Here is a 23135-nt window from a genome sequence, read left to right on the forward strand (position 1 = left end):
TGAGTTAGGGAAAAAACGTAATAAATACTGTGTGAGATAATGTGTTTGGACTGTAGACATTTTCTGGCGTTATTCATTAAATACAGGATACTTTTACAAGGGAGAATCAAATTTCTTAGCAAATGTTTTATCCAAAGGCATATTCGATCCATTCCTTCATCATTAAACTGATTTAGTGAAGATAACAATGTTTGATAAGTTGAACAAATTTTATTCAGAAAGTCCTGTCTTGAAGATGTTTAATCACTGTAAAAACCATGTAGTGCAGATAATGAGTTGCTGTGTCTCTTGATTTTGTATCTATCCATTGCGTGGCTAGTAAAATTCCCACCGTAACTTAACAGTCCTATATTTTAAAATAGTGATATAAAAAGATTTTTTTTTTTTTTGCTCACATCCTTTTTAAATATATATATATATATATATATATATATATATATATATATATATATATATATATATATATATATATATATATATGTATATGTATATATATATATATATATATATATATATATATATATATATATATGTATATATTAGGGTTGGGCATCTAAGCTATAATGCCGATCCGATACGTATCTCGATACAAAGAATACGATCCGATATATTAGCGATACATTTGTGACATATTGCGATGCAACACGATACGATTCACACCCATATCACGATACGATGCGATATTTCAGCACTAACTTATTAGATCAAGTTTATGAGATGATGTGAAAGAGGATGCTGTGCCATTGAATGAGTTTGATTATTTATAAACCAAGCAAAACCAAGACTTTTTTTACAAACTGGCTCTTCTCTCAGAGCCAGAGTGTCAGTTTACAGTAGACGGCCATTTTAGAACATATAGCACATATTATTTAAGTATTTTCAAGATAAACATAATGTATAAGTGCAATATATATTAAAAAAATATATATTTATTTGCACTCTTTCAACATAAAGGTTTAGCATTGCACAACAAGAATTGTGATTTAACTTTTCAACTATGAAAACAAGTTTTACAAAGATATTTTGCCACTGAATATTCAAAACTTAAGGTTGTAAACTAGCAGTGTTATGCTGCTTTGAAACATCACTGTCACTGTAAACAACAGGCTAATAAAAATATAACAAACCAGCAATCTTCTTGCTGTGAGGTGGTCAAACTACCCACTGTGCCACTGTGACACCCATTATTTTTATCATTATTATTATTAATATTATTATTATTATTATTATTATTATTATTAAATAAAAATTAACAGGAGGAGGTGTTCAAAATCTTCGTTCTCCGTTACACTAGGCTGAATATCTTTGCAGATGAACAATGCAATAGCATTCGTTATTGGCGTAGAGCGCACAAAACTGTTGCGCACGGAAAAAAAAAACTTGCAATGCTTTTCTCACCACTTTTGGAGCTGGTTGAAGCAGCATCTCGCAAAAACCGATGCATCTCGATTTGCTTCCAAAATTTCATTCGTCCTCTGCTGCTCAACCGATGCACTCGCATTGTGCACGCGCATGACCACGTATCGATACATATCGATGAATCTTCCCATCCCTAATATATATATATATATATATATATATATATATATATATATATATATATATATATATATATATATATTATTTATATATATTATTATTATTTTTTTTTTTTTGCAATTGAAATTTTTTATATTGATTATAAAAACATGATTTCTGAAAGCTACTAAAATCTAAATTTTTTATTTTTTATTTTTTTGCAATTGTACTCTTTAATGCACAGCATAAAACATGGTATCTCTAATAAATGGAGTTATCTGCTTTTGCAAATAAACTCTTCATACATTTCCTGCTGCTGTGTGTAATGTGAGTCTGGAGTTTTTGACTGGAGTATTAATAAACATTTACTGTTTGTCTCATACACTGTATTGTGCCACTTTGACATCTTTTGACAGACATCTTTCCTTTTCATTAACTATCAACTTCAGATTATCTTCTGGCATTTTGAAACAGCCAATAATGTGTTGTAGGTATTGCCACTGTAGGAGTTATTTTAATGTTGTTTGTCTTATTTTCCTGGCATCAACATCAGCAATCCATTCAAAACTACTATCATTTGTGCAGTTTACTCATTGTTTCAGGAGTTTTTCAGCTCTTCTTTACTGAAAGGGTCTCTTTTTAACCCCTTAGTGAACACCAGTACATTATTTTTATGTGTTTTTTATTTTTATTTAAAACTCCCTTTGCATTTCCACCTGCAGCACCGAGACTGAGTATGATTTTGTGCTGAAGGCTCCACATTGCTAAATTTTTGAATGATGTTTTATTTCATCTCATTTCTTAAGCAAAGATGCTGATGCCAAATTGTACACTATACTACCATTACACATTACTGCTCTTACCATTGTGCACATACTATTGTGTATATACCATATTCAATGATTGTGGAATTGCTCCCCAATATACTCATGCTATTTGTCTCTTATTTTCTTTATGTATGTTGCTTAATTTCCATCCATACTCCAAGCATTGATAAATTTCTTCAATATAAATACATTTCCTGGTCTGATCTTAAGTCTAGGCAAATAACTGAGGAAGCACTAATTAAAGGCCACATTTTTATGCTGTCATCATGTAGTCTTCTTACAAAGTATTTGAAATGTACAAATACAAGACACTAGATTATTTTGATACAAAATATAAACCCAGTTTCATAAACCCCATAAAATACAAATTACTAAATAATATTCTGAATTTGAAATACACATTTGATACCCATCCCTGGGTACACCATTATTACAAATAGTTATGCTGTAAATTTGGTAAGGATGCACCGATCCCGATACTTGGATCGGATATCGGTTCGATACCGCATATTTTTGCTAGATTGGGATCGGTCAGCTGATACCGATCCAAATTCGATGTAATTTATAAGCCAACAAAAGCCACAAGGGTGGCATTGAAGTCATTTTATAGTTTAATGTGAAGCACAGATGAATATTTAAGTGGTTAAAATTATGTTCAGTTCAGCGCTTCCCGCCGCTGCACCTGTCAATCATTCTCCATTCATTCACAATTCAAACTGCATGTTGCGTTCATGACAACTTGAAAAACTTTTTCCAAGACTAATTGTTCCTGCTAATATAATTAATCAGTGGAGAAATGCATTTAGTTTTGCATCACATGGGTTCTTTTTGACCTGCAACAAGGAGTTCATTGCTGTTTTTAAATCATGTTGCATCCAGCAGATCGCATTTACAACACTGGAGGAGAGAGGGTTTTTACCTGCTCTTCACACACAAAGTAGGCCTACCTGTAACTTTAAATGAGAAAAGGCTCAATAATACATTGGACAGATCTTCAACGCACTGATTTCTCCTTTTTGTGCTGCTGTTTTGGAAGTGTCGTATACCGGAGGGCTGAGCGCTGTATCAGTGATGCAAGCGCTTCATACACACAAAGGCTGTGCAGACACAACATGCACCGCTCCATAAGATTATTCTTACAATAAGTTTCTGTTCTTTTCCCAGAGATGGGTTGCGGCTGGAAGGGCATCCGTGTAAAACGTGCTGGATAAGTTGGTGGTTCATTCCGCTGTGTCAACCCCAGATTAATAAAGGGACTAAGCCACAAAGAAAATGAATGAATGAATGAAGTTTCTGTTCTCTCATCCTTCCGAATGAGTTTATTCTTCCTAGGGTAATACTCTAAGAGGTGCAAATAATTTCTAAAGCCTGGCTCATTGTGGTCAAAGTTGACTAAATGAATAGGCTAAAAGGGAAGTTGACAGCCCGACGCATATGAATTGCGGCTGGAAGGGCATCCGCTGCGTAAAAACTTGCTGGATAAGTTGGCGGTTCATTCAGCCCACAAGAAAATGAATGAATGAGAAAATTATTTAACCTTTAGGCTACTCTGAAACTGTGAATATTTCACTGTAATTTTATATTTATTAATATTTTATTTAACAGACCTGTTTGTCAGTTTGTGCACTGAAGCATATAAGCGTTTTATATAGTTTTAACTTCACCTCAAATACTTTATTTTGTAGATAACTGACCAAAAAAAATACATTAAAATAACCAACGAATTATACCAAACAAAATTTATTTCAAAAAGCTAATTTTTCAGACAAAAATTATTTTTCACACATGCTTTTTTTTAGTTTCTCCATCTCACTCGCGGCGGGTTTAGGCAAGGGAATATTAAGTAAAACTGGCCACAGATGGTTTAGTTTAGTCTGCTTCAAACCTGCAGGAGAATATCAGCATTTGCTAAAATCATGGTTATTTTACCAATGATTGGGGTACCTTATTGCAGATTTCAAAGAAAAATCTTAATATTAAAAAGGAAACATGAGCTGGACCACAACAAATCACATCAATGCCATATTGAATGCTGAATTTAGTCTACAGATTATAGCAAGCATAATGTTTAGTGAGATTGTCATATACAGTAGGCCTATAGGTGTGTTGTTTTTACTAAAGAAGATGCATTATTTGAGTTTAGCACCAGCACTATAGAAATTTATGTAAAAAAAAAAAAAAAAAAAAAAACGCATAGTATCGGGATCGGATCTGTATCAGTCGATACTCTGAATTTGTTATCAAGATCGGATCAGTTCCAAAAAATGGTATCGTGCATCCCTAAAATTTTGTTTACTTATGTTTGGTTTACTGAATTTGCTGCAATCTAAGGCATAAGCAAGGCATAAGCAAGTTATAGAAATTATAGTCTTCACATTTCTGCTCTTAATTTTGAAATTGGCCTCGTTTACTTTATTTGCAGGTTCCTTACTGCAACTTACAATTTGATTTTCTAAACAAAGTCTAAATCATTTAAAATGTCGTTCAATTATAAATGTCACAAACACTGTTGATTGAGTTTAGCTTGTGTTGAATCCTGAATAATCCTGAACCTTCTCACTGGGAAAATAGAGTATGAAATTGTGTTACTCCGCATAAGCAGCTCCACCTGCCCACTAGTTTATTTTTCTGGAAGAGCACTTCTCAGAAATATAAGCCCTGTTGTTTTTCCATTGACTGTGGGTGTGGATCATTTTCCTTTATATGAATAGACGCAGTACGATTCCCCTGTGTGAGTTCTGTGCCGATCGCATTTCAATAACTGAGATACTAGATTGAACTGATTGGATGAGACATTTATATATAGATTTATATATAACATGGTCATGTCGCGTGTGTTTGTGTGTTTATGAGATTCTGGAAACCTCTTGCTCCGATGGGACACGTAGTTGAAAACCCTCGTGGGGCAGACTGATATTAGCGTCTCTTTCTCACATGATGCTCCATAGGAACGGTTTTTGCTGCGAGAGTTCAGCGTATTCCTCAGGTGATAGAGCTAAACCTGGGATCATCATTACACTTCCTCCTAGCCATGAATCAGTGGTACTGCTAGTGCGAGCAAATCCTGCTACTTTCAGATCTATGAAGCTGACGCTGCACTTTTATTTTGCTGATAAAGTGGGTTGGTTTGAGGTTAAATTAATCTATTCTTGCTTGGTCAAAAAGTGTATTGAATTTGGTTGTTGACACAAGCATGCATTTCATTAGCTGGTCTGTCTGTTGTTCCAGGACTTGTTTAAAATCAGAGAAATCGATTTAAATAGCAGACGTATTCTTTGAAGTTTGTGTGGCAATGTTGGAAATGAGTTTTAGATGAAAAAACTTTTACAATGTTTGATCAAATGCTGGGATATGACTGTAATTTATTGAACCAAGCTAGGAAATGTGTTTTTACTGTACGTGCAAATGGAAATATGCAAAAAGCAACTTAAGTGCTTTCTCAGCAGGTCAGAAATAAAGGGGTTGGAAGTTTGTTGTATCACATTTGAAAACTGATGTCTCCAGAAGAATATATTTATTTGCCAGTGAAAACAGACATACTTTTTCTATTAGACTCCCAGTGATGCAACTGCAATATGCAAAATGATGTACAAAGAACCTTGATTTATTCAGTGCTTTCCAAAAAATTTTTTTAATTTTGTTTTAATTTTATTAAATTAATTTTTTTTTATTTTAGTTTTAGTTTATTTTGTTTTATTTTATTTTGTTTTGTTTTGTTTAGTTTTTATTTAGTTTTGTTTTTATGTTGTTTTATTTAGTTTTATTCATTTACTTTTAATTATTTTGTTTTATTATATTTTTAATTTATTTTATTTTGTTTTAATTATTTTGTTTTATTATATTTTTTGTTTATTTTATTTTGTTTTGTTTTTATTTATTTATTTTTTGTTTATTTTGTTGTAATTATTTTGTTTTATTATATTTTTATTTTTATTTTTTATTTTTTATTTGTTTAATTTAGTTTCGTTTAGTTTTTAATTTCAATTTTATTTTTAATTTGATTTTTTATATATATATATATATATATATATTTTTTTTTTCATAAAATTACATTTGGCCAGAATAACAAATGTTTAAATCATTGATTGTAATTTTGGTTAATCCACCATATTGGGCTTTCTTTGCTCAACTGTTGGTATTTAGTTGCACATGTAATGTGTTATCTCAAAATGTATTTAAATATCACATTTAACATTAAATGTCACATAAAATATGGCACATTGTTGCTTTTTTATGCAAAGAAATGCTTTAAATTACATTATACGGAAAATTTAGCTTACCCAGTTAACCTATAGTGCATGTCTTTGGACTTGTGGGGGAAACCAGAGCACCCACAGAAAACCCACGCAATCACGGGGAGAACATGCAAACTCCACACAGAAATGCCAACTGACCCAGCCGAGGCTTGAACTACCAACCTTTTTACCTAACCACTGAGCCACCGTGCTGCCCCATTATTTTAGACAACAAAACAACATTCTTTACTTGAGAACGTTTCATGATTATTTTTTTATATATATTTGGACTAGAAATTAGACAAAGCTTTTCTTTTTTTCCCACTGTGTATAACAACCCTTTTTAGTGGTTGCTAGTTTTACTGAGAATTAATAAATCTCAAGTGCCTTGGTCTTATTGTACAGTATGTATGAAAATCATTCATTTAATACCAGGAATAAACAAAAAGATCTTCATGTTTGTGCATGAATGCTCAGGGTTTCTATCTCAGTCCTCGTTCTGCTTGTTCCAGTGAAGTAATTTAGCACCTGTCCTGTTTTGCTGCTTCATATCTGACATGTTGCAGGAGCCTGTCGCTGTTTTGCCTGAGTGTCTATCAATAAGTGGATTAAAGGCTGTTCACACTCCAGCATGAATCACACTCCAGTATGCTGTTTTACAGATTAAGACCCAATCCCCTTTTTATGTGGTAAAAGATTAGATGACTTGGGCCCCGATGAGGAATTAAACCCATTTGTCAGGCCTTGCACTTTGAGTGGGATTGTGTGTGTATGTGTGTGTTACTGTATGTATAGGCACATTATTTCATGTGTGTCTACTATAGGAGTGTGTGTGTGTGTGTGTGTGTGTGTGTGTGTGTGTGTGTGTGTGTGTGTGTGTGTGTGTGTGTGTGTGTGTGTGTGTGTGTGTGTGTGTGTGTGTGTGTGCGTGCATGCGTGTGTGTGTGTGAGGTTTTGAGATCAATGCATTATTTATAGTATCATTATTAAAAAAATAATAAATAAAGGGATAGTTCATACAAAAATGGCAAGAATATAATCATTTGCTCAATCTTCACTTGTTTAAAACCTATTTGAGTGTCTTTCTTCTGTGGAACATGAAAGAAGATTTTTTGAAAAATGCTGGTAGCTGGGAGCAATATGTATTTGCATCTTATTCATCCTAAATAATATTTTAAAATTCGCTACCTGACACTACCTGCGTTGTAAGAGCAACAAATAATAACTTGACTTCTAGTTGATCATTTGGAAAAATGGCAGAAGGTAGATTTTTCACATGAATCATCTGTTAAACTGAATTCCAATCATCACAAATACTGCAGAAGACCTATTGGAACCCGCATGGACACAAGAATCTCACAAAAATCAGTCAATTTTGGTGAAGGAAAAATCATGGTTTGGGGTTACATTCAGTATGGGGGCTATGCGAGAGATCTGCAGAGTGAATGGCCACATCAACCGCCTGAGGTATCAAGACATTTGTGCTGCCCATTACATTACAAACCACAGGAGAGGGCAAATTCTTCAGCAGGATAGCGCTCCTTCTCATAATTCAGCCTCCACATCAAAGTTCCTGACAGCAAGAAGCTCAAGGTGCTCCAGGATTGGCCAACCCAGTCACCAGACATCAACATTACTGAGCATGTTTGGGGTAAGATGAAGAAGGAGGCATTGAAGATGAAGCCAAAGAATCTTGATGAACTCAAGATACAGATCTGATCCCGACGCAAGAACGCTTTTTTTGTCATTCCAGAGAATTTTATAAATATTTTATTTGAGTCATTGCAGAGATGTATGGATGCAGTCATTCAAGCGCATGGAAGTCAAACACAATATTAATTCTTTTACCACTGCACCATGACTTTATTTTCTATACTGTACATTATTTCTGTGACACAACTTTTGTTTAAGCAAAGTCAGACCTTACTGTCCTAATTAAATAAGTAAACATCAAGGCATGGTCATATTTTATTTTGGTCAAATAAGCAAAATCTAGAGGCCTTTGCCTTTCATATAAGCCACTTCTGATACCAAATGATGAACTAGAAGTCAAGTTATTATTTGTAATCCTAAAACTTAAGCAACAAGACTTTTGTCTGGTACTATAGTGTAATATATCCCAATTTATAGTATGTTGAAATGAGCATTCCAAAGTTACCCGGATGGTAACTACTATTTCCAGTGGAAATTGAACATACAGATCAATAGAGATTTTGAAAGTGCACAAATGGATGTGGATTCGATTAGAGCTACAAGTAAAGGTAAAAAGTGTTAACAAACTACAAACATGGTGGTCTTGTTAAGAAGTGGAGAAGCTTTGGTAAATATTTTTGAATGATTCTTAATTCATATCTAAACTTTTTCTGCATTATATTTCATCTTTGACAGCAATGTAAACATTTATAAAGACATGTTTGGTTGTAAACTTATGAATGCTTAATTATGCAAACACCTAAGGAGATTTCTCTGCATGAAAGACCCACAAATGGCAGATTAACCTGCTTCTGCATCTCCAATATGGCAGGGAATTAAACATGCAAGAAATGTAGATGATCTGACAAGATGATTGACAGGAGACGTAACTAAGCAACACAACACTCCGTTAATGAGGTAGTAATATGTCCCAAAGCATGCATACTCTCTTGTCACACACTAAAATGCATATAGTTTTTCTTCACGAAAAAGTACATACATTTAGGATGTAGTATAAAAGACAAATTGAGACTTTCAAAATATCTTTGTTTGTGTTCAACAGAAGAAAGAAAATTGGACAAGTGAAAGGCGAGTAAATGACCACCTTTAGGTGCACTGTCTCTTTAAATATGAAAAAAGAATGTAAGCATATGTTGTTTATCTACATACTGTATGAAACCAGCAGAGCAACATTTGTTTGCCTTTTCCCTCATTCTTTTTTTCCAGGATGTAATGAAAAGTAAATGTTTACTCAGATATTTTGGATTGTGTGACTTGCTGACGTCACAGACCAGAGGATCTTCATCTCGCTCTCTCTTTTTCTCTCTAAAGTGTGAAAATGAAGCGAGAAAATGAGTGTTTAAAGCAGGTCACCATATGGCTTCTCTACTGTACATGCACTGTCCTCTTTTACACCAAGGTGCTCCATTAGTGACCTATTGGACACACTCCAGTAGCTTCAGTAATGGGGCCCTATTCAGGTGTACATGTATGCGTGTGTGTGTCTGTGTGTTTTTGTGTGTGTGTGTGTGTAATGAAGTTTCTGCTTGTTTGATCACTGATTAAACATTCAGGCAACACAAGCACAATCTGCTGGCTCAGCCGGGCTAATTGCATTCCCTAAGGAGATGATCCAAGCACAAGTCATCCAATCCTTCTTTCATGGATCAGACCTCATGGCCAGTGCTATCTGTGCGCATCAGCTCACCATTGTGTTGTGCTTTGAGCCTGTTTGCTTCTGTTTCGGTTCAAAGGCTCATTAAAATATGTGCTATAAATAGCTGCATACAGTACCCCTCTCTAATATTGGCACCCTTGGTAAATACAAACAAAGAAGGATGTGAAAAATGTCTTTTATTGTTTATTGTGCCTTTGGATCCAAAATCTTTTTTTTAAAAAAACTGAACTTTTTTTTTTTTTTGGATGAGAGTCAAGGCTTTTTCCTTGAAACATGTTCAGACAGTTTGTGGTGATGTGGTTGATGTCGGATTGTAGTTTTGTAGTCTTTCTGACCCCAAGACCGAACTAGCTTCCTTCTGCAATTTTCCAGCTGTGATTCTCTGAGATTTTTATTGACCACTAAAAACATTCTCATATCAGTTCATCGAGAAAAAAAACAGACACACATACTTTTTCAGGTTGATTCATGACATTTTGATTAACTAATTTAATTAATTAATGGCTTGATGATGGAAATTAACATTTTTGCTATTTTTTTTACAACATTGTGATGCAAACCACAGCTATGTTTTTTGTTTTACCCATTGTGATTTATGAGTGTTTGGCATTTGTTTTTCCTTATATGTATAGCCCTTTCAAACAGGAGGTCAGTTACTTAGTAACCTATTATACTAAAAATATAGATTCTCAATATCTACTTACTTAATTTTCTTACTTATAACTTAAAATACTTAAATTATTTGTTCATAAATTTATTCCAACGTAGGCTCATTTTGAAAACATAGCCCTATTTACATTTCTGGAGATTGCGAATTATGTAGCCAGAAGTCCTAATGGCTGCAATTAGCGTTTATTTAAAACAAACAATATGGGGCGGTACACTCTCAGAAATAAAGGTAAAAGATCTGTCCTTAAGGTGGTACCTTAAAGGTCCATATTAATACCTCAAGGGTACATATTAGTACCTAAAAAGTACATAAGTGTTCCTCTTAAAATTTTTAGGTACTCATATATACTTTCGAGGTACGAATATGGACCCTTTAAGTACAAATGTGTACTTTTTAAAAAGATACCACCCCAGTGACAGCTTGTGTACCTTTATTTCTGAGACTGTATGATGCTGTTCCTTTTTACGCTTACCAGCTGACAGCTTACCTCTATGTGGACGGCTTTTCCGCTGTCACCAGTTTGTCCAGTTAGCTTGCCATGTACGTACGAAAATAGTTGACCACGACAAGGAGAAGTGGGTGGGCGGGACAAACGATGCTTATGAAAACACTATTGGTTGGGTTTATGGAGGGAGAGGGTAGGTCAGTTGATCGATCGGTCAGTCAGTCAGTTAGTAAGTCATTGAGTCAATCAGTCAGTCAGGCAGGCGGTTAACATTGGCCTCTGGTGGATTTATGGAAGATCAGCAGGCATGAATGGCATTACCAGAGAAATTTGAGATCTCAAAAAGCATACACAGCGACCTGGTGGATTCGTGAAAACAAAAATTGCAATAAACATACCTCATGGGATGTATTTGGCGCTCTTCAGAAATGTATATAGTGGTATGTTTTTATAGTGAGCCTGGTTTGATATAAAGTACTGTGGTCCCCCAACAGTTTTGGTGTTTTAGTTTTAATGACCTTTCTAGATATATGACTGGTCTCTACATTACGATATAAACAGACAGAAAGTAACTATGTACACAAAATTGAGAAAAACAAAACAGTTTTCAGAATAAAATGGCTCCTACTAGCAAAAGACAGTATTTAGTTTAAGTCCATATACCAGACCCAAGTTCATATTCTAATTGATGTGCTTTATTTTGTGTGTGTGTGTGTGTGTGTGTGTGTGTGTGTGTGTGTGTGTGTGTGTGTGTGTGTGTGTGTGTGTGTGTGTGTGTGTGTGTGTGTGTGTGTGTGTGTGTGTGTGTGTGTGTGTGTGTGTGTGTGTGTGTGTGTTTCTCTGTCCAGGCAATCCCATTCTGCCTCTATAATACTATATTAAGGTCTAAACTCTGTGGAGGCCATTTCAGAGTTTTAGCTGTTTTTCTCTATAAATATCATATAATTTCATAACTAATATAATTATCTGTAAATATAATTACTGTTCAGGTGAAGAGCAAGAGAATATTATTCTATATTATGAATAAATATAAATAATTTTACTAAAATGAAAAATCTAATGGTGCCCAAAGACGTTTGCACTGTATATATAAATGTTGTGTTTGCAGTAATGACAACTGATTTTTGAGCAAAATATATATATATTTTCTTTGCTTTTATTTACCAAAGGTACAAATAATAGTGGAAGGCACATATGTCCCCTCAGCCGAAGTGATGAATTAAATGCTTTTTCGCACTCTTCGCTTGCGTTGTGTCTGACCTCCTGGATGAGTTCATGCCTCCTGAAGGACGAGGGAATCCCAATGCTATTGTGCATCAATCCAGTACAGACTTGTCCAGAGTTAGATGAGGCTGATTGTGTGTTTCTCCCACATCTGTCCCTCTGAACACAGGTGCATGAGGCCAGTGGGAATATTTCAATGCAAAAATAACACATGGACAAAGATTAGTGCGCACAGGACATCCCTTCAAGGCATCAGGGGTCTCTTTTCTTGTCTTTACTTGTTTGATGGTTCAGAGTTTTATGAAAAAGATAAATGTTTGTATAATTTAGCTAGCTATATTTAAAGAAAAATTGTCACTATTGAAGCTCTCACAGCGACGCGGTGGCGCAGTAGGTAGTGCTGTCGCTTCACAGCAAGAAGGTTGCTGGTTTGAGCCTCGGTTGGTTCAGTTGGCATTTCTGTGTTGAGTTTGCATGTTCTCCCTATGTTCATGTGGGTTTCCTTTGGGTGCTCTGGTTTCACCCAAAGTTCAAAGACATGCACTATAGGTGAATTGAATAAACTAAATTGGCTCTCTGTATGTTTGTGAATGTGAGAGTGTATGGGTGTTTCCCAGTACTGGGTTACAGCTGGAAGGGCATCTACTCTGTTATATGTTGGATAAGTTGGTGGTTCATTCCACTGTCGTGACCCCTGATGAATAAAGGGACTAAGCCGAAAGAAAATGAATGAATGAATGAATGAATGAATGAATGAATGAATGAATGAATGAATAAGAGTGCAGCCAGGTAAAATAAATAAATAAATAAACAAACACTAAAAAAAGAAATTCTTATTTTTTTTTTCTCTTTATTCATTTTTTATTTTAATATTTTTTTCTCTAACATATTTGTTGGGGTGTACTATCTTTTGCACTATGATCTAAAGTTATTTTGCTAGATTAGTTCCAGTTTGGGCTTTGGTACTGATTAATCTAATGTTATTGTCATTTTTATAGAATACTAAAGAAAGTATTCATTTAAAAGAGAGACCTGTATGTGGTGTACTCATTTATGCTGGACATTGTATATTAGGGCTGCACAATATATAGTTTTAATTTGCGGATTAACAGTCGCATCGCAGGATCTGCAAAGTTAAGTTGGGATTGTATAGTTTAGGATTATAAATATTATTATATTGGAATTATATAACCACTGTTTGCAAATCGTTTGCACTTGTTTTAAACACTAAGAGCATTCAGACACAATATCTAATAGAAAATAGTGAACTGTTAACTCTAAATAGCTGTTTAAAAAGTAAAGTTTTTGCAGTGTTATAGCTTTTTTTTATTTCTGTACCTGAATACGATTCGACTATACCCTGAAAACAAAGCACTTTTCACATTTCATGAATGATTTGTTCCTCTACAAAATCATGCCAGTCGATAGAAAATTAATACATTGTTTTCAAATAGAGCTATTCAATTTATATGGTGAAATTGTATTTATATTGCAATATGTATCGCAGAAATACAAACTATCGCTATGTCCAATTTTTCTAATATTGTATTTCGCATATCTGTAAATACAGTTGAAGTCAGAATTATAAGCCCCTCTTTTATTTATTTATTTATTTTTATATTTCCCAAATGATTAACAAAGCAAGGAAATTTTCCCAGTATGTCTGATAATATTTTTTTCTTCTGTAGTAAGTCTTATTTGTTTTATTTCCGCTAGAATAAAAGCAGTTTTTAATATTTTAAGAACATTTTTAGGTCAAAATTATTAGCCCCTTTAAGCTATATATTTTCGTTGGTAATCTACAGAACAAACTATTGTACAATAACTTGCCTAATTACCCTAACCTGCCTAGTTAATCTAATTAACATAGTTAAGCCTTTAAATGTCACTTTAAGCTGTATAGAAGTGTCTTGACAAGCATATAGTAAAATATTATTTACTGTCATCATGGCAAAGATAAAATAAATCAGTTATTAGAGATGAGTTATTAAAACTATTATGTGCAGAAATGTGAGAAAAATCTCTCCGTTAAACAGAAAGTGGGGAAGAAACAAACAGGGTGGCTAATAATTCTGAGCTCAACTGTATAGAATTTTTTAAAGCAATAGAACAAAAACAATAAAGACATTTTCTTCTTGGCTCATATTTATCAAGGGTGCCAATATTAGTGGAGGGCACAGTATCTCTAAAGCCAGCCAATCACAGGGGACCTGAGCAGTGCAGATAATGTGTCTGATGATGGACTGTTGTGGCTTTAGGAAAAGAGGGAAAAATAAGGCAGTGACACAACAAGCTGTGACCCGCACTAGTGCAGTTAATTCATCATCTACAGGCCTGACAGCTCACAACGGAATCAACCGCCGCTGCTGTGACACACTGAAGAAAAGGAGACCTTTTGGAAAGATGAGAGTGAGGCTAAATGCTGATGTTTACCATTTGCTCTTGACATGAAGTAACATTGCTTATTTTAGTATTGTTTATAGTAATAATAGTTTAAATGTCATGTTCAGTGTAATTTTATCTTCTTTTGCCATACATAATAACATTTTAAACTGGCTTATTAGCTTTATTTTTATTTCTTTAGTTTGTGGAACATGTATTGCTTGTTTTGTTTGTTTGTTTGTTTGTTTGTTTTTGGTAGGATGCCTATTTAACTAAATGTTTTAGCTTGTATAATTCTAATACTCTTGTAACAGTAATATTTACTTTTTTTAGTTAATTGCCAATGAAACATTTCCACTATTCATTTACTTTTAGTTTACTCACATATTAAAAAATATTTTATTTATATTTGGCTGTATTTTAATTTTATTTTTAGTTTTTGTAATGCTAGTATTTTTGCATGAAGTTTAATATTCACAGTACAGCTAAACAAGACTCAGAAAATAGTGTGTGTGTGTTTGTGTGTGTCTGTGGTGCTTTTTAAGTCCATATAATCAGTTTTGAACAGCTTCAGCTGTGTGTGTTAGCAATCAGCGTAGTGCATAACAGGATTTGTAGTCCATATGGTGACAGATTTGTAGGCCTGAGTTTAAGTAAATGATTCCCAGCGATCTACAAGCCTGGATCGCTGGTGATTGTGACTGCTCCAATTGTGTTTTCAATTTATTTTTTCATTTATTGTTTTGTTTTAACTTACTTAAAAGCATTTATTTCATTTAATAGAAGCCTTATTTAACCTTTCAAATGTCATTTTTTTATTTTTTATTTTTTTTTTATAAAAAATTAAAAATGTCATTTATATTAAGCCTAATGATTTGGTTTGTGTAATTTTGCTTAAACTTTGCCTAATAATTTTTTTTTATTTTATAACTTGAACTTTGTTAGACATTATTACATACATATTAATAATGTAATTTCAATAAACCACCAATGCATCGTTTCTAATTTAGTTGTTATATACAGTAAATGCATTTCTGTTTTATTTTTAACTTGGTTGTGGTTTGTGTAACTGTAATACTTTAAAATCTAATTGTTTTTAATTAATTTAAGGTTGTTAATTTATGTATTTCTTTTTGCTTTTATATTTATTTAAATTATTTTTTTAAAAGTTTTATTTTAATTAACAGTAACATCGAAGACAGTACCATTTTGTCACAGTTTTTCAGTACAGTTTCCGAACTGATTTCAACTCTACATACTGTCTCTTTGCTTTTTTTTTATTAAAGTTGTTTAAATAAAATGAAATACAACTGTAGTCTTAAATTAGCACATTAAACTGTCTGCATTTATCCTGTCTGCCTGGGTAGTTTTTTATATCCAGATGAGATGGAGAATAATATTGGGTTTATGGTGAATTAGCCTGCAGAGCTTCTTGACACCCAGGTATTGTGCTTTTGTGTCTCTCAACCTACTTTGTGCAGCTTCCTGTTTACAGTTTCTCTCTGGGTTCATTTGACAGGTCAGTGCATAAATGCATTATGCATTTCACATCACATCATGCTCATTTCTCCTCAGCTTTAGGACAGCTCTCAAATCCCATAATCCTTTGGTGTTCCTTTACTGCACAGTGTCGATCCGTCCTTTTTTTTTTCTTTTCTTTTTTTTTTGTCTTTCTATCTTTCTTTCCCTTTGCTTAAAGGAGACCTCCACATTTTTTGTGACAATAGACTAATTTTTGAATAATAGGCTTGAACAGTAGAGTCTTAACATTTTTGAATACATTCAGCTGATCTCCAGGTCTGGTGTGAGCACTTTTAGCTTTGCTTAGCATAGAACATTGAATTGAATTAGACCATTAGCAACTCCCTCAAAATGACCAAAGCATTTAGATCATTTTTCGATTTAAACCTTCCCTTTCTGTAGTTACAGGCCCATAGCCAGCCTGGTGAAAGAGGTGTTTCTTTTTTCTCAAAAAAGTGGACTTATTTTGCAGTTATTATTTTCTATTTAATTATGATGTTTAAATACTCCATTTATTGGCATTTTAAGCTGTTTTTTTTAGCTGGATTAGCTTGTTGGATAGTCAATTTTGGATGTACTGAAAATATTTCCTAAAGATATATAATAAAGAAAAAAAAATTAAAATACAAAGTTATTACATTATAAATCATTAGCAAATAAAAAACTGGCCTGCACATTCAACTTACCTCAGTCAGATACTGGAGGTAAATCAGGTAAAAAGTTAATTAATTAATCTGTGTCAAAATACTTGCCCAGTTGATTAATTACATTAATGCTTATTTAGATGTTTTGTAATATTTTTAAATGATATACAGTGCTCAGCATGAACGAGTACATCCTGTTTTAAAAAAGAATATTTTTTATCCATTTCTCAGTGAATATAGATCACATATTTTGGTGCATTGAACAAAACAGGTTTATTAATGGATAAATGTATTAATATAACATTTTAGTCACCTACCATCTTCAGAAATGGAATCTAATCCGTTTAAATTCATGCAAAAATATTGGTGGAAAAGATTTCAAAATACAAAATGCATTTTTAGTTTTTTGTTGTTTTATTTAACAACACTAGGTAAATAGCAAAAATTGACTTTACTTATGTCATAGTCTGTTTGTTCTTAAAACCTTTGATGGGTTATTTGCACAATTTAGTATTGCTTAACAGTCAAAATAGGACAAATGAGAATAGTGGCAAAAATTCTGGACCAATGGCAAATTTTGGACCTTTGTCAGTGGGGGTAGATCTTTTGAACTACCCGAACTCCAGCCCCCCTATCCCCCAATGCAATTTTTTTATTTTTTTGTTTCTTTTCAATGTTGCTCATTTAACATTTTTTAATTAAATTTTTTTCCTAAGATATAAATTGGGTTGCACTGTTTTTAGAGCTTTTTCTTAAGTTATTTTATCAGATTAGCTCAAAAATTGGCTTTAGTACTGACTAATCTAATGTATAAATATGACATTGCACAAATATAATATTGTAAAGCGTTCTATAAAAAAAAAGTTAAATTAGAGATTTGTGAGGGGTGTACTCATATATATGCTGAGCACTGTATGTTTCTATATGCAAAAAAGCCATGGCAGTATCAAAATTTAAGATTTCTTTTTTTTTTTTTTTTTACAGAGAGTATTTTGGAAATGTCTTGTGCGCACAGACACAATGTTGTGCATAATGAGGCAAATTATGTATGGTCGTATCCCTCTGTTAAAAAGAGATACAGATATGAATTAAAACAGTGAGGTTTGGTGTATGTACAGTAAGCTCTACTGAACTAGAGATTAAGGCTCATTGATGGGCTTTGAAAATATGTATTTGAAATCTACTGACACAAATTGATATAGCATGTGATAAAAGAAACACTTAAAGGTGTATTTTCAATGTTCAGACTGAACAGACCAAAAACCAAAAAGCCCAAAATATCAAAACTGACAGGTGCTTGAAAAATCAGTTTTTGCCTGTAGTGTCTCGCCTTTAAAACTTCCCATCAGGAGGTCTATTCAAACACTTGTGTATTGTACACCCACTTATGAGATCCACACACACACACATAGTTGCTCATGTGAAAAGGGGTTTCCAGGATCTGCCGGCATTAAGCTACAAATATGCTCACCGCATCAGTAATCAAGACAATGTGGATCAGCCAGGCTTTTCAGGTTACGTCTGGCAGAATGAGTTCATGTTTCTGTAACAGTCCGACACTGTTTAACATCCATCGCGGGTTATCCCACCACAAGTGGGCAACTGAGACAGATCAACAGAGCAAATATTTAAACAAGTTTATAATCCCTTTAACAATTCAAAACATTTATTTGGGAATATAACCTGTTCAAGCTCTTTCTGTTTCCATACACAAACTATTTACTCACTGGCGTATTATTTACTAACACAAACCACTGTGTTATTCTTTTTTTACTCTTTTTTTTTTGCCTTGTGATATACAAAATTGCATACACTACTGTTCACATGCTTAAAAATGGAGATCAGTATAGTCAAAATAATCAAAATAGTTCACACAGAACAACAAAAAATGACTAAAAACACTGGATCAGGCATGTTGTGTTTCTGAATGTCTTGTATGTTCACAAGGACTGCATTTATTTAATGAGTGATACAGCAAAAATGATAAGATTGTGAAAAATAATAGTTTAAAACTGTTGAGTGCCGTCTTTCAGATGAGACATTAAACCTGACTCTCTGAGGTCGTTAAAAATCCCAGGTTGTTCTTTGTAAAAGAGTCCGAGTTTAACCCCGGCATCCTGGTCAAATTTGCCCACTGACCTCCTAATCATCACCATGTTATAATTGGCTTCATCACTCTGTCTCCTCTCCACCAATCAGCTGGTGTGTAGTCTGGCTCAATATGGCTGCCGCCTCGTTAGGTGGTAAGGTGGACACTGGTGGTAAATGAGGAGATTCCCCGCAAAAATGTGTTAAGGGCTTTGAGTGTCCAGAAAAAGCACTGTATAAATTTAAGGAATTATTATTATTCTTTCATGTCTGCTTGGTCTGTCTCATGCTTAAAAAACGATTTGAGACTGTTTAGTTTTGATCACACAGAGGTATACAAAAACACATTTGATCAGATTGCTTTCCACCTAGTGTTGTTGTGATACTGAATTTTGGTTCCAATCGGTACTGGAATTTTAAAAATGTAAATTTTTTAAACACAGCTTATTTGCCATTGTGTTCACTTGCCCAACAGAAACTACATCAGTTTACCGCACTTCACCGCTGATGAATCCACTCATCTTTGTGGCTTTAAAATGCTTAAGTGTCTATGTATTTTTGTTTGGACTCAGTAAACAGCGGTGAAGTGTGGTGACCTGATTACTTTTACAGCCAATCACAGTCATTTCTGTTGAACACATGAACACAATCTCAAATCAGTGGTGTTTAAAGGGCCATGAAACCCCCCTCTTTCAGCTCAAGTCCTCCTCAGAATTTAAAAAAAAAAAAAGCATCATAATGGGCGGGGCTCTGTGAGCAGAGGTAGGAGTGGGCGTGGCCAGCAGAGCAGGGGAGAAGGAGGGAGCGAACAACTGTTTTCAGTTGCCTCACAAAATGAGATACAAATTCTGAGGAGACAAATGATTTTATAGTTTACAAAGTTAAAATGCAAAGAAATAAACAGTAATTTAATGCCCTGCTACGTTTGTTTTTCATAATTTTATATACACACAACCACAATTTATATAATTATAAAGATAATCGTGTTCATATGAACACTATAAATGAGGACTTCTCCCTCAATCCTCTGGTCTGAATGCAGACTCAGTGCAGCAGGTCTCGTGCCCTGCTGATTTCAAGCATTAGCTCTGCTGGTAATCTGGAGGATTTAGGCAAACACAGTAGCACGGCGATGTTTCTAAATATGAACGAACTCAACTGATAAAAGAAAGTCCGCCATTCTCCAATTCTCTTACTGCTCTCACAACAAAAAATGCTTGCTGCACACATACAGTACAGCTTTGCCGTATCAGCCCTGACAGTATTACAGGGAAAAAGCATGCAACAAACCCAGTGGATCTTGTAAACAAACACATACGACCCTTCAGGAACAGCTAAATACTGCGTGCCGTCTGTGGACGCAGTCTCACCCAGACATCAACATAGTCGCATGTCTAGTCATGAATAATTAAGAAGCAGTCTCTTCTCATAGGATAAGAAAACTCCATATAAATAATATTGAGAAATCGACACGTCATCACTCCACTTGCAGTTTTGGGCTACGTCACCAATTTTGATCCCACCCCCAAAATTATTTTAAACCCGGAAGATAAAATTAGCTTACAAAAGCTCAAAGTTAGCCAGTTTTCTCCACAATTAAAGCTGACAGGTGCTAACTTTGTCTGATGCTCAACACAGACAAAGCTGTTAAAATCTAAAAAAAATACTCAAGGGTTTCTTGAACCTTTAAGAACACGATCAGCTGAGCTTAAATGTTTGGCCAGAAATGGGCGTTTTTAAAATATTAGTACCCTTTGGTAATAAAATTCAGTATCATAACAACACTATTTCCGCCTACTGACCAAACATGTCATGATTATCAGATGTGTAAAAAAAAACAAACTTCACCACAAAAACACACAGATTACGATCAGAATGACATCCACATTCTTTTACCGTGCTGTAGCTTGCTTGCTTTTCCACTTGCTTGTAAACCCCATAACATTCTCCAGTAGCAAAGTCATGACCTAGTGCAGTACATCCCAGACTCCTGTAGTTACAGCTCATGTCGGAGCGAATGTTTGCGTGATATTTGTGAGCTCTATGTCTTTTTGATGGGTTGGAATTTCAGCAGCAGTAGGTTTCGGCACATGAAAAGATCCCTTTTTCTGGTGCCCTTTGTGTCACACAATATACCCGAGCTCAATGTAGTACATGCTTTGATTCTCACGCCATAAATCTTTGTGGAGGGCACGAGGTATTGAGACTTTATTTGCAAGCGACTGGTCCATTTTTCAAAAAGCATCTATGGACAAGGATGGATGAAGTCTGTGGGGAGCGGAGCTGGTTGGAGCTGTGTTTTATCCAAAGCCCAGTGGGACCCTTGGAGGAGAGATTTCCACGGATGCTCCGGGCTGATTTGGGATGCAGGGGGAATGTCGGATCGGCAGGAGATTAGAGGGAATTGAGACATGTATCACAGGAAGGGAGCGCTGCCTTTGATTGGGTACTTTTCTGGGTGGTTCACCATCCACAAACCCGGCTTTCATTCAGTTCTCTTTCATTTCTGCCTGCCTCTCTCACTCATTCTCTCTCTCTCTCTTTGACAGGTGCGAAATGATTTGACCAATGAGCTGGAGAAGGCAGACATCCAGATTGCAGACACAGAGAGTTTCTCTAACGATCCCTGTGTGAATGTGAAGAAACTGAAGGTAAGGACGCAGCACAGTAACAAAACGTAGATTGCTCTATATGAATATAAACGTCTAAATGAATATAAACAATATTGATTCATGTGGGTCAAGGATAAAAAAAAGTGTCATTTTTTTTCCATATATTAGAATATGCTCTGTTTATTTTTTTCTGAGTGAAAAATAATAACTGTTATAAATTTTAGCAAGATATACAGCCTGATCTCACGAGGAAATGTACGTATTTTATATTTTGTCAGTTTAGTGGCTAATCCGTACAAATTCCTACTAGTTCAGTTGTACAAAAATGTACGATTTTAAAAAGGAGACGTGGGACCCAACCCCACCCCAAACCCTAACCATCATTGGGTGATGAGCAAATTGTACTAAATTGTACAAATTAGATCGTACAAATTCATATAAATTAGCCACTAAATCACAAAATTAGAAATTGGCATGAGATTGCGTTGAGATATACAGAAGGCAGCCACTACAATGGTGTTCAGTCTAATAATAGTTTGCATACCAAAACTCTTGCTGTGTATACGCTACTGGTCAAAAGGTTGAGGTCATTTTTTCCATGTTTTTTTTTTTTAATTTTTAAGAAAATTATTCTGTTTACCAAGCTGCATTTATAAATATATTAAATATTTATAAATATTGTAATACCTGCTTTCTTATTGTATAGTTTTAAATAAAATTATTACTCCAATCGCTATTGCTTTTATTACTTCACCATTGATAATGATAAAAATATATGATAATATTAATAATAATAAAAATAATAATAATAATAATCATGGTGGTCCAGTGGGTAGTACGATCGTCTCACAGCAAGAAGGTCACTGGTTCGAGCAACGGCTGGGTCAGTTAGCATTTCTGTGTGGAGGGCACCCGCTGTGTAAAACATATGCTGGATAAGTTGGAGGTTCATTCTGCTGTGGCAACCGTGATTAATAAAGGGACTAAGCCAAAAAGAAAATGAATGAATGAATGAATGAATGAATGAATGAATGAATGAATGAATAATAATAATAATAATTATTATTATTATTATTATTATTATTATTATTATTAATATTATTATTATTATTATTATTATTATTATTATTATTATTATTATTATGTGAATAATAATAATGATCATGTGACTCTGAAGCAATGAAGCTGAAAATTTATATTCTTTATATTCACTGGAATAAATTATTGAATTAAATTATAAATGACTTTTGAGCAGTTATTTTATAGTGCAAAAACATTTCACTATTGCACAACTTGTACTGTATTTTTGAATAAGTAAATGCAGCCTTGAGCAGGATAATCTAATTTAAAACATTTAAAAATCCTACTGACCCCAAACTTTTTACTGGTATTATATAATTAAAATATCACAGTGGAGCCCTGAAATACTAATTAACATCATATTATTAATTAACATTATTATTTACGATTTGTAGTTTTGAGTAAACAGAATTTTAGTTTTATTCTGTAAATTAGTCATGACATTTCTTTTAATTTATTTTATTTTCATATATTAGAATATGTTCTTTATGTTCTATGTAATTTTTTTTTCTGAGTGAA

At 34.0% G+C, this 23135-nt stretch overlaps 1 protein-coding gene across 3 annotated transcripts in view; it reads left to right on the forward strand.

Moving 5' to 3' along the window:
- The window catches only part of gabbr2 (gamma-aminobutyric acid (GABA) B receptor, 2), a 378463-nt gene that overhangs the window by 224079 nt on the left and 131249 nt on the right, over positions 1 to 23135 (forward strand). For all 3 annotated transcript variants that reach the window (XM_087294608.1, XM_087294607.1, NM_001144043.1), the window contains exon 4: positions 21474 to 21575. Coding sequence is in view for 2 of the 3 variants with exons in the window: in XM_087294607.1 (XP_087150733.1) it covers positions 21474 to 21575 (102 nt within the window). In the remaining variant the exon portion in view is untranslated. The remainder of the gene's footprint in view (positions 1 to 21473; positions 21576 to 23135) is intronic.

The sequence above is a fragment of the Danio rerio genome, chromosome 19 (assembly GCF_052040795.2).
Source record: "Danio rerio strain M-AB ecotype USA chromosome 19, GRCz13ab, whole genome shotgun sequence".
Taxonomy (NCBI): Eukaryota; Metazoa; Chordata; class Actinopteri; order Cypriniformes; family Danionidae; genus Danio; species Danio rerio.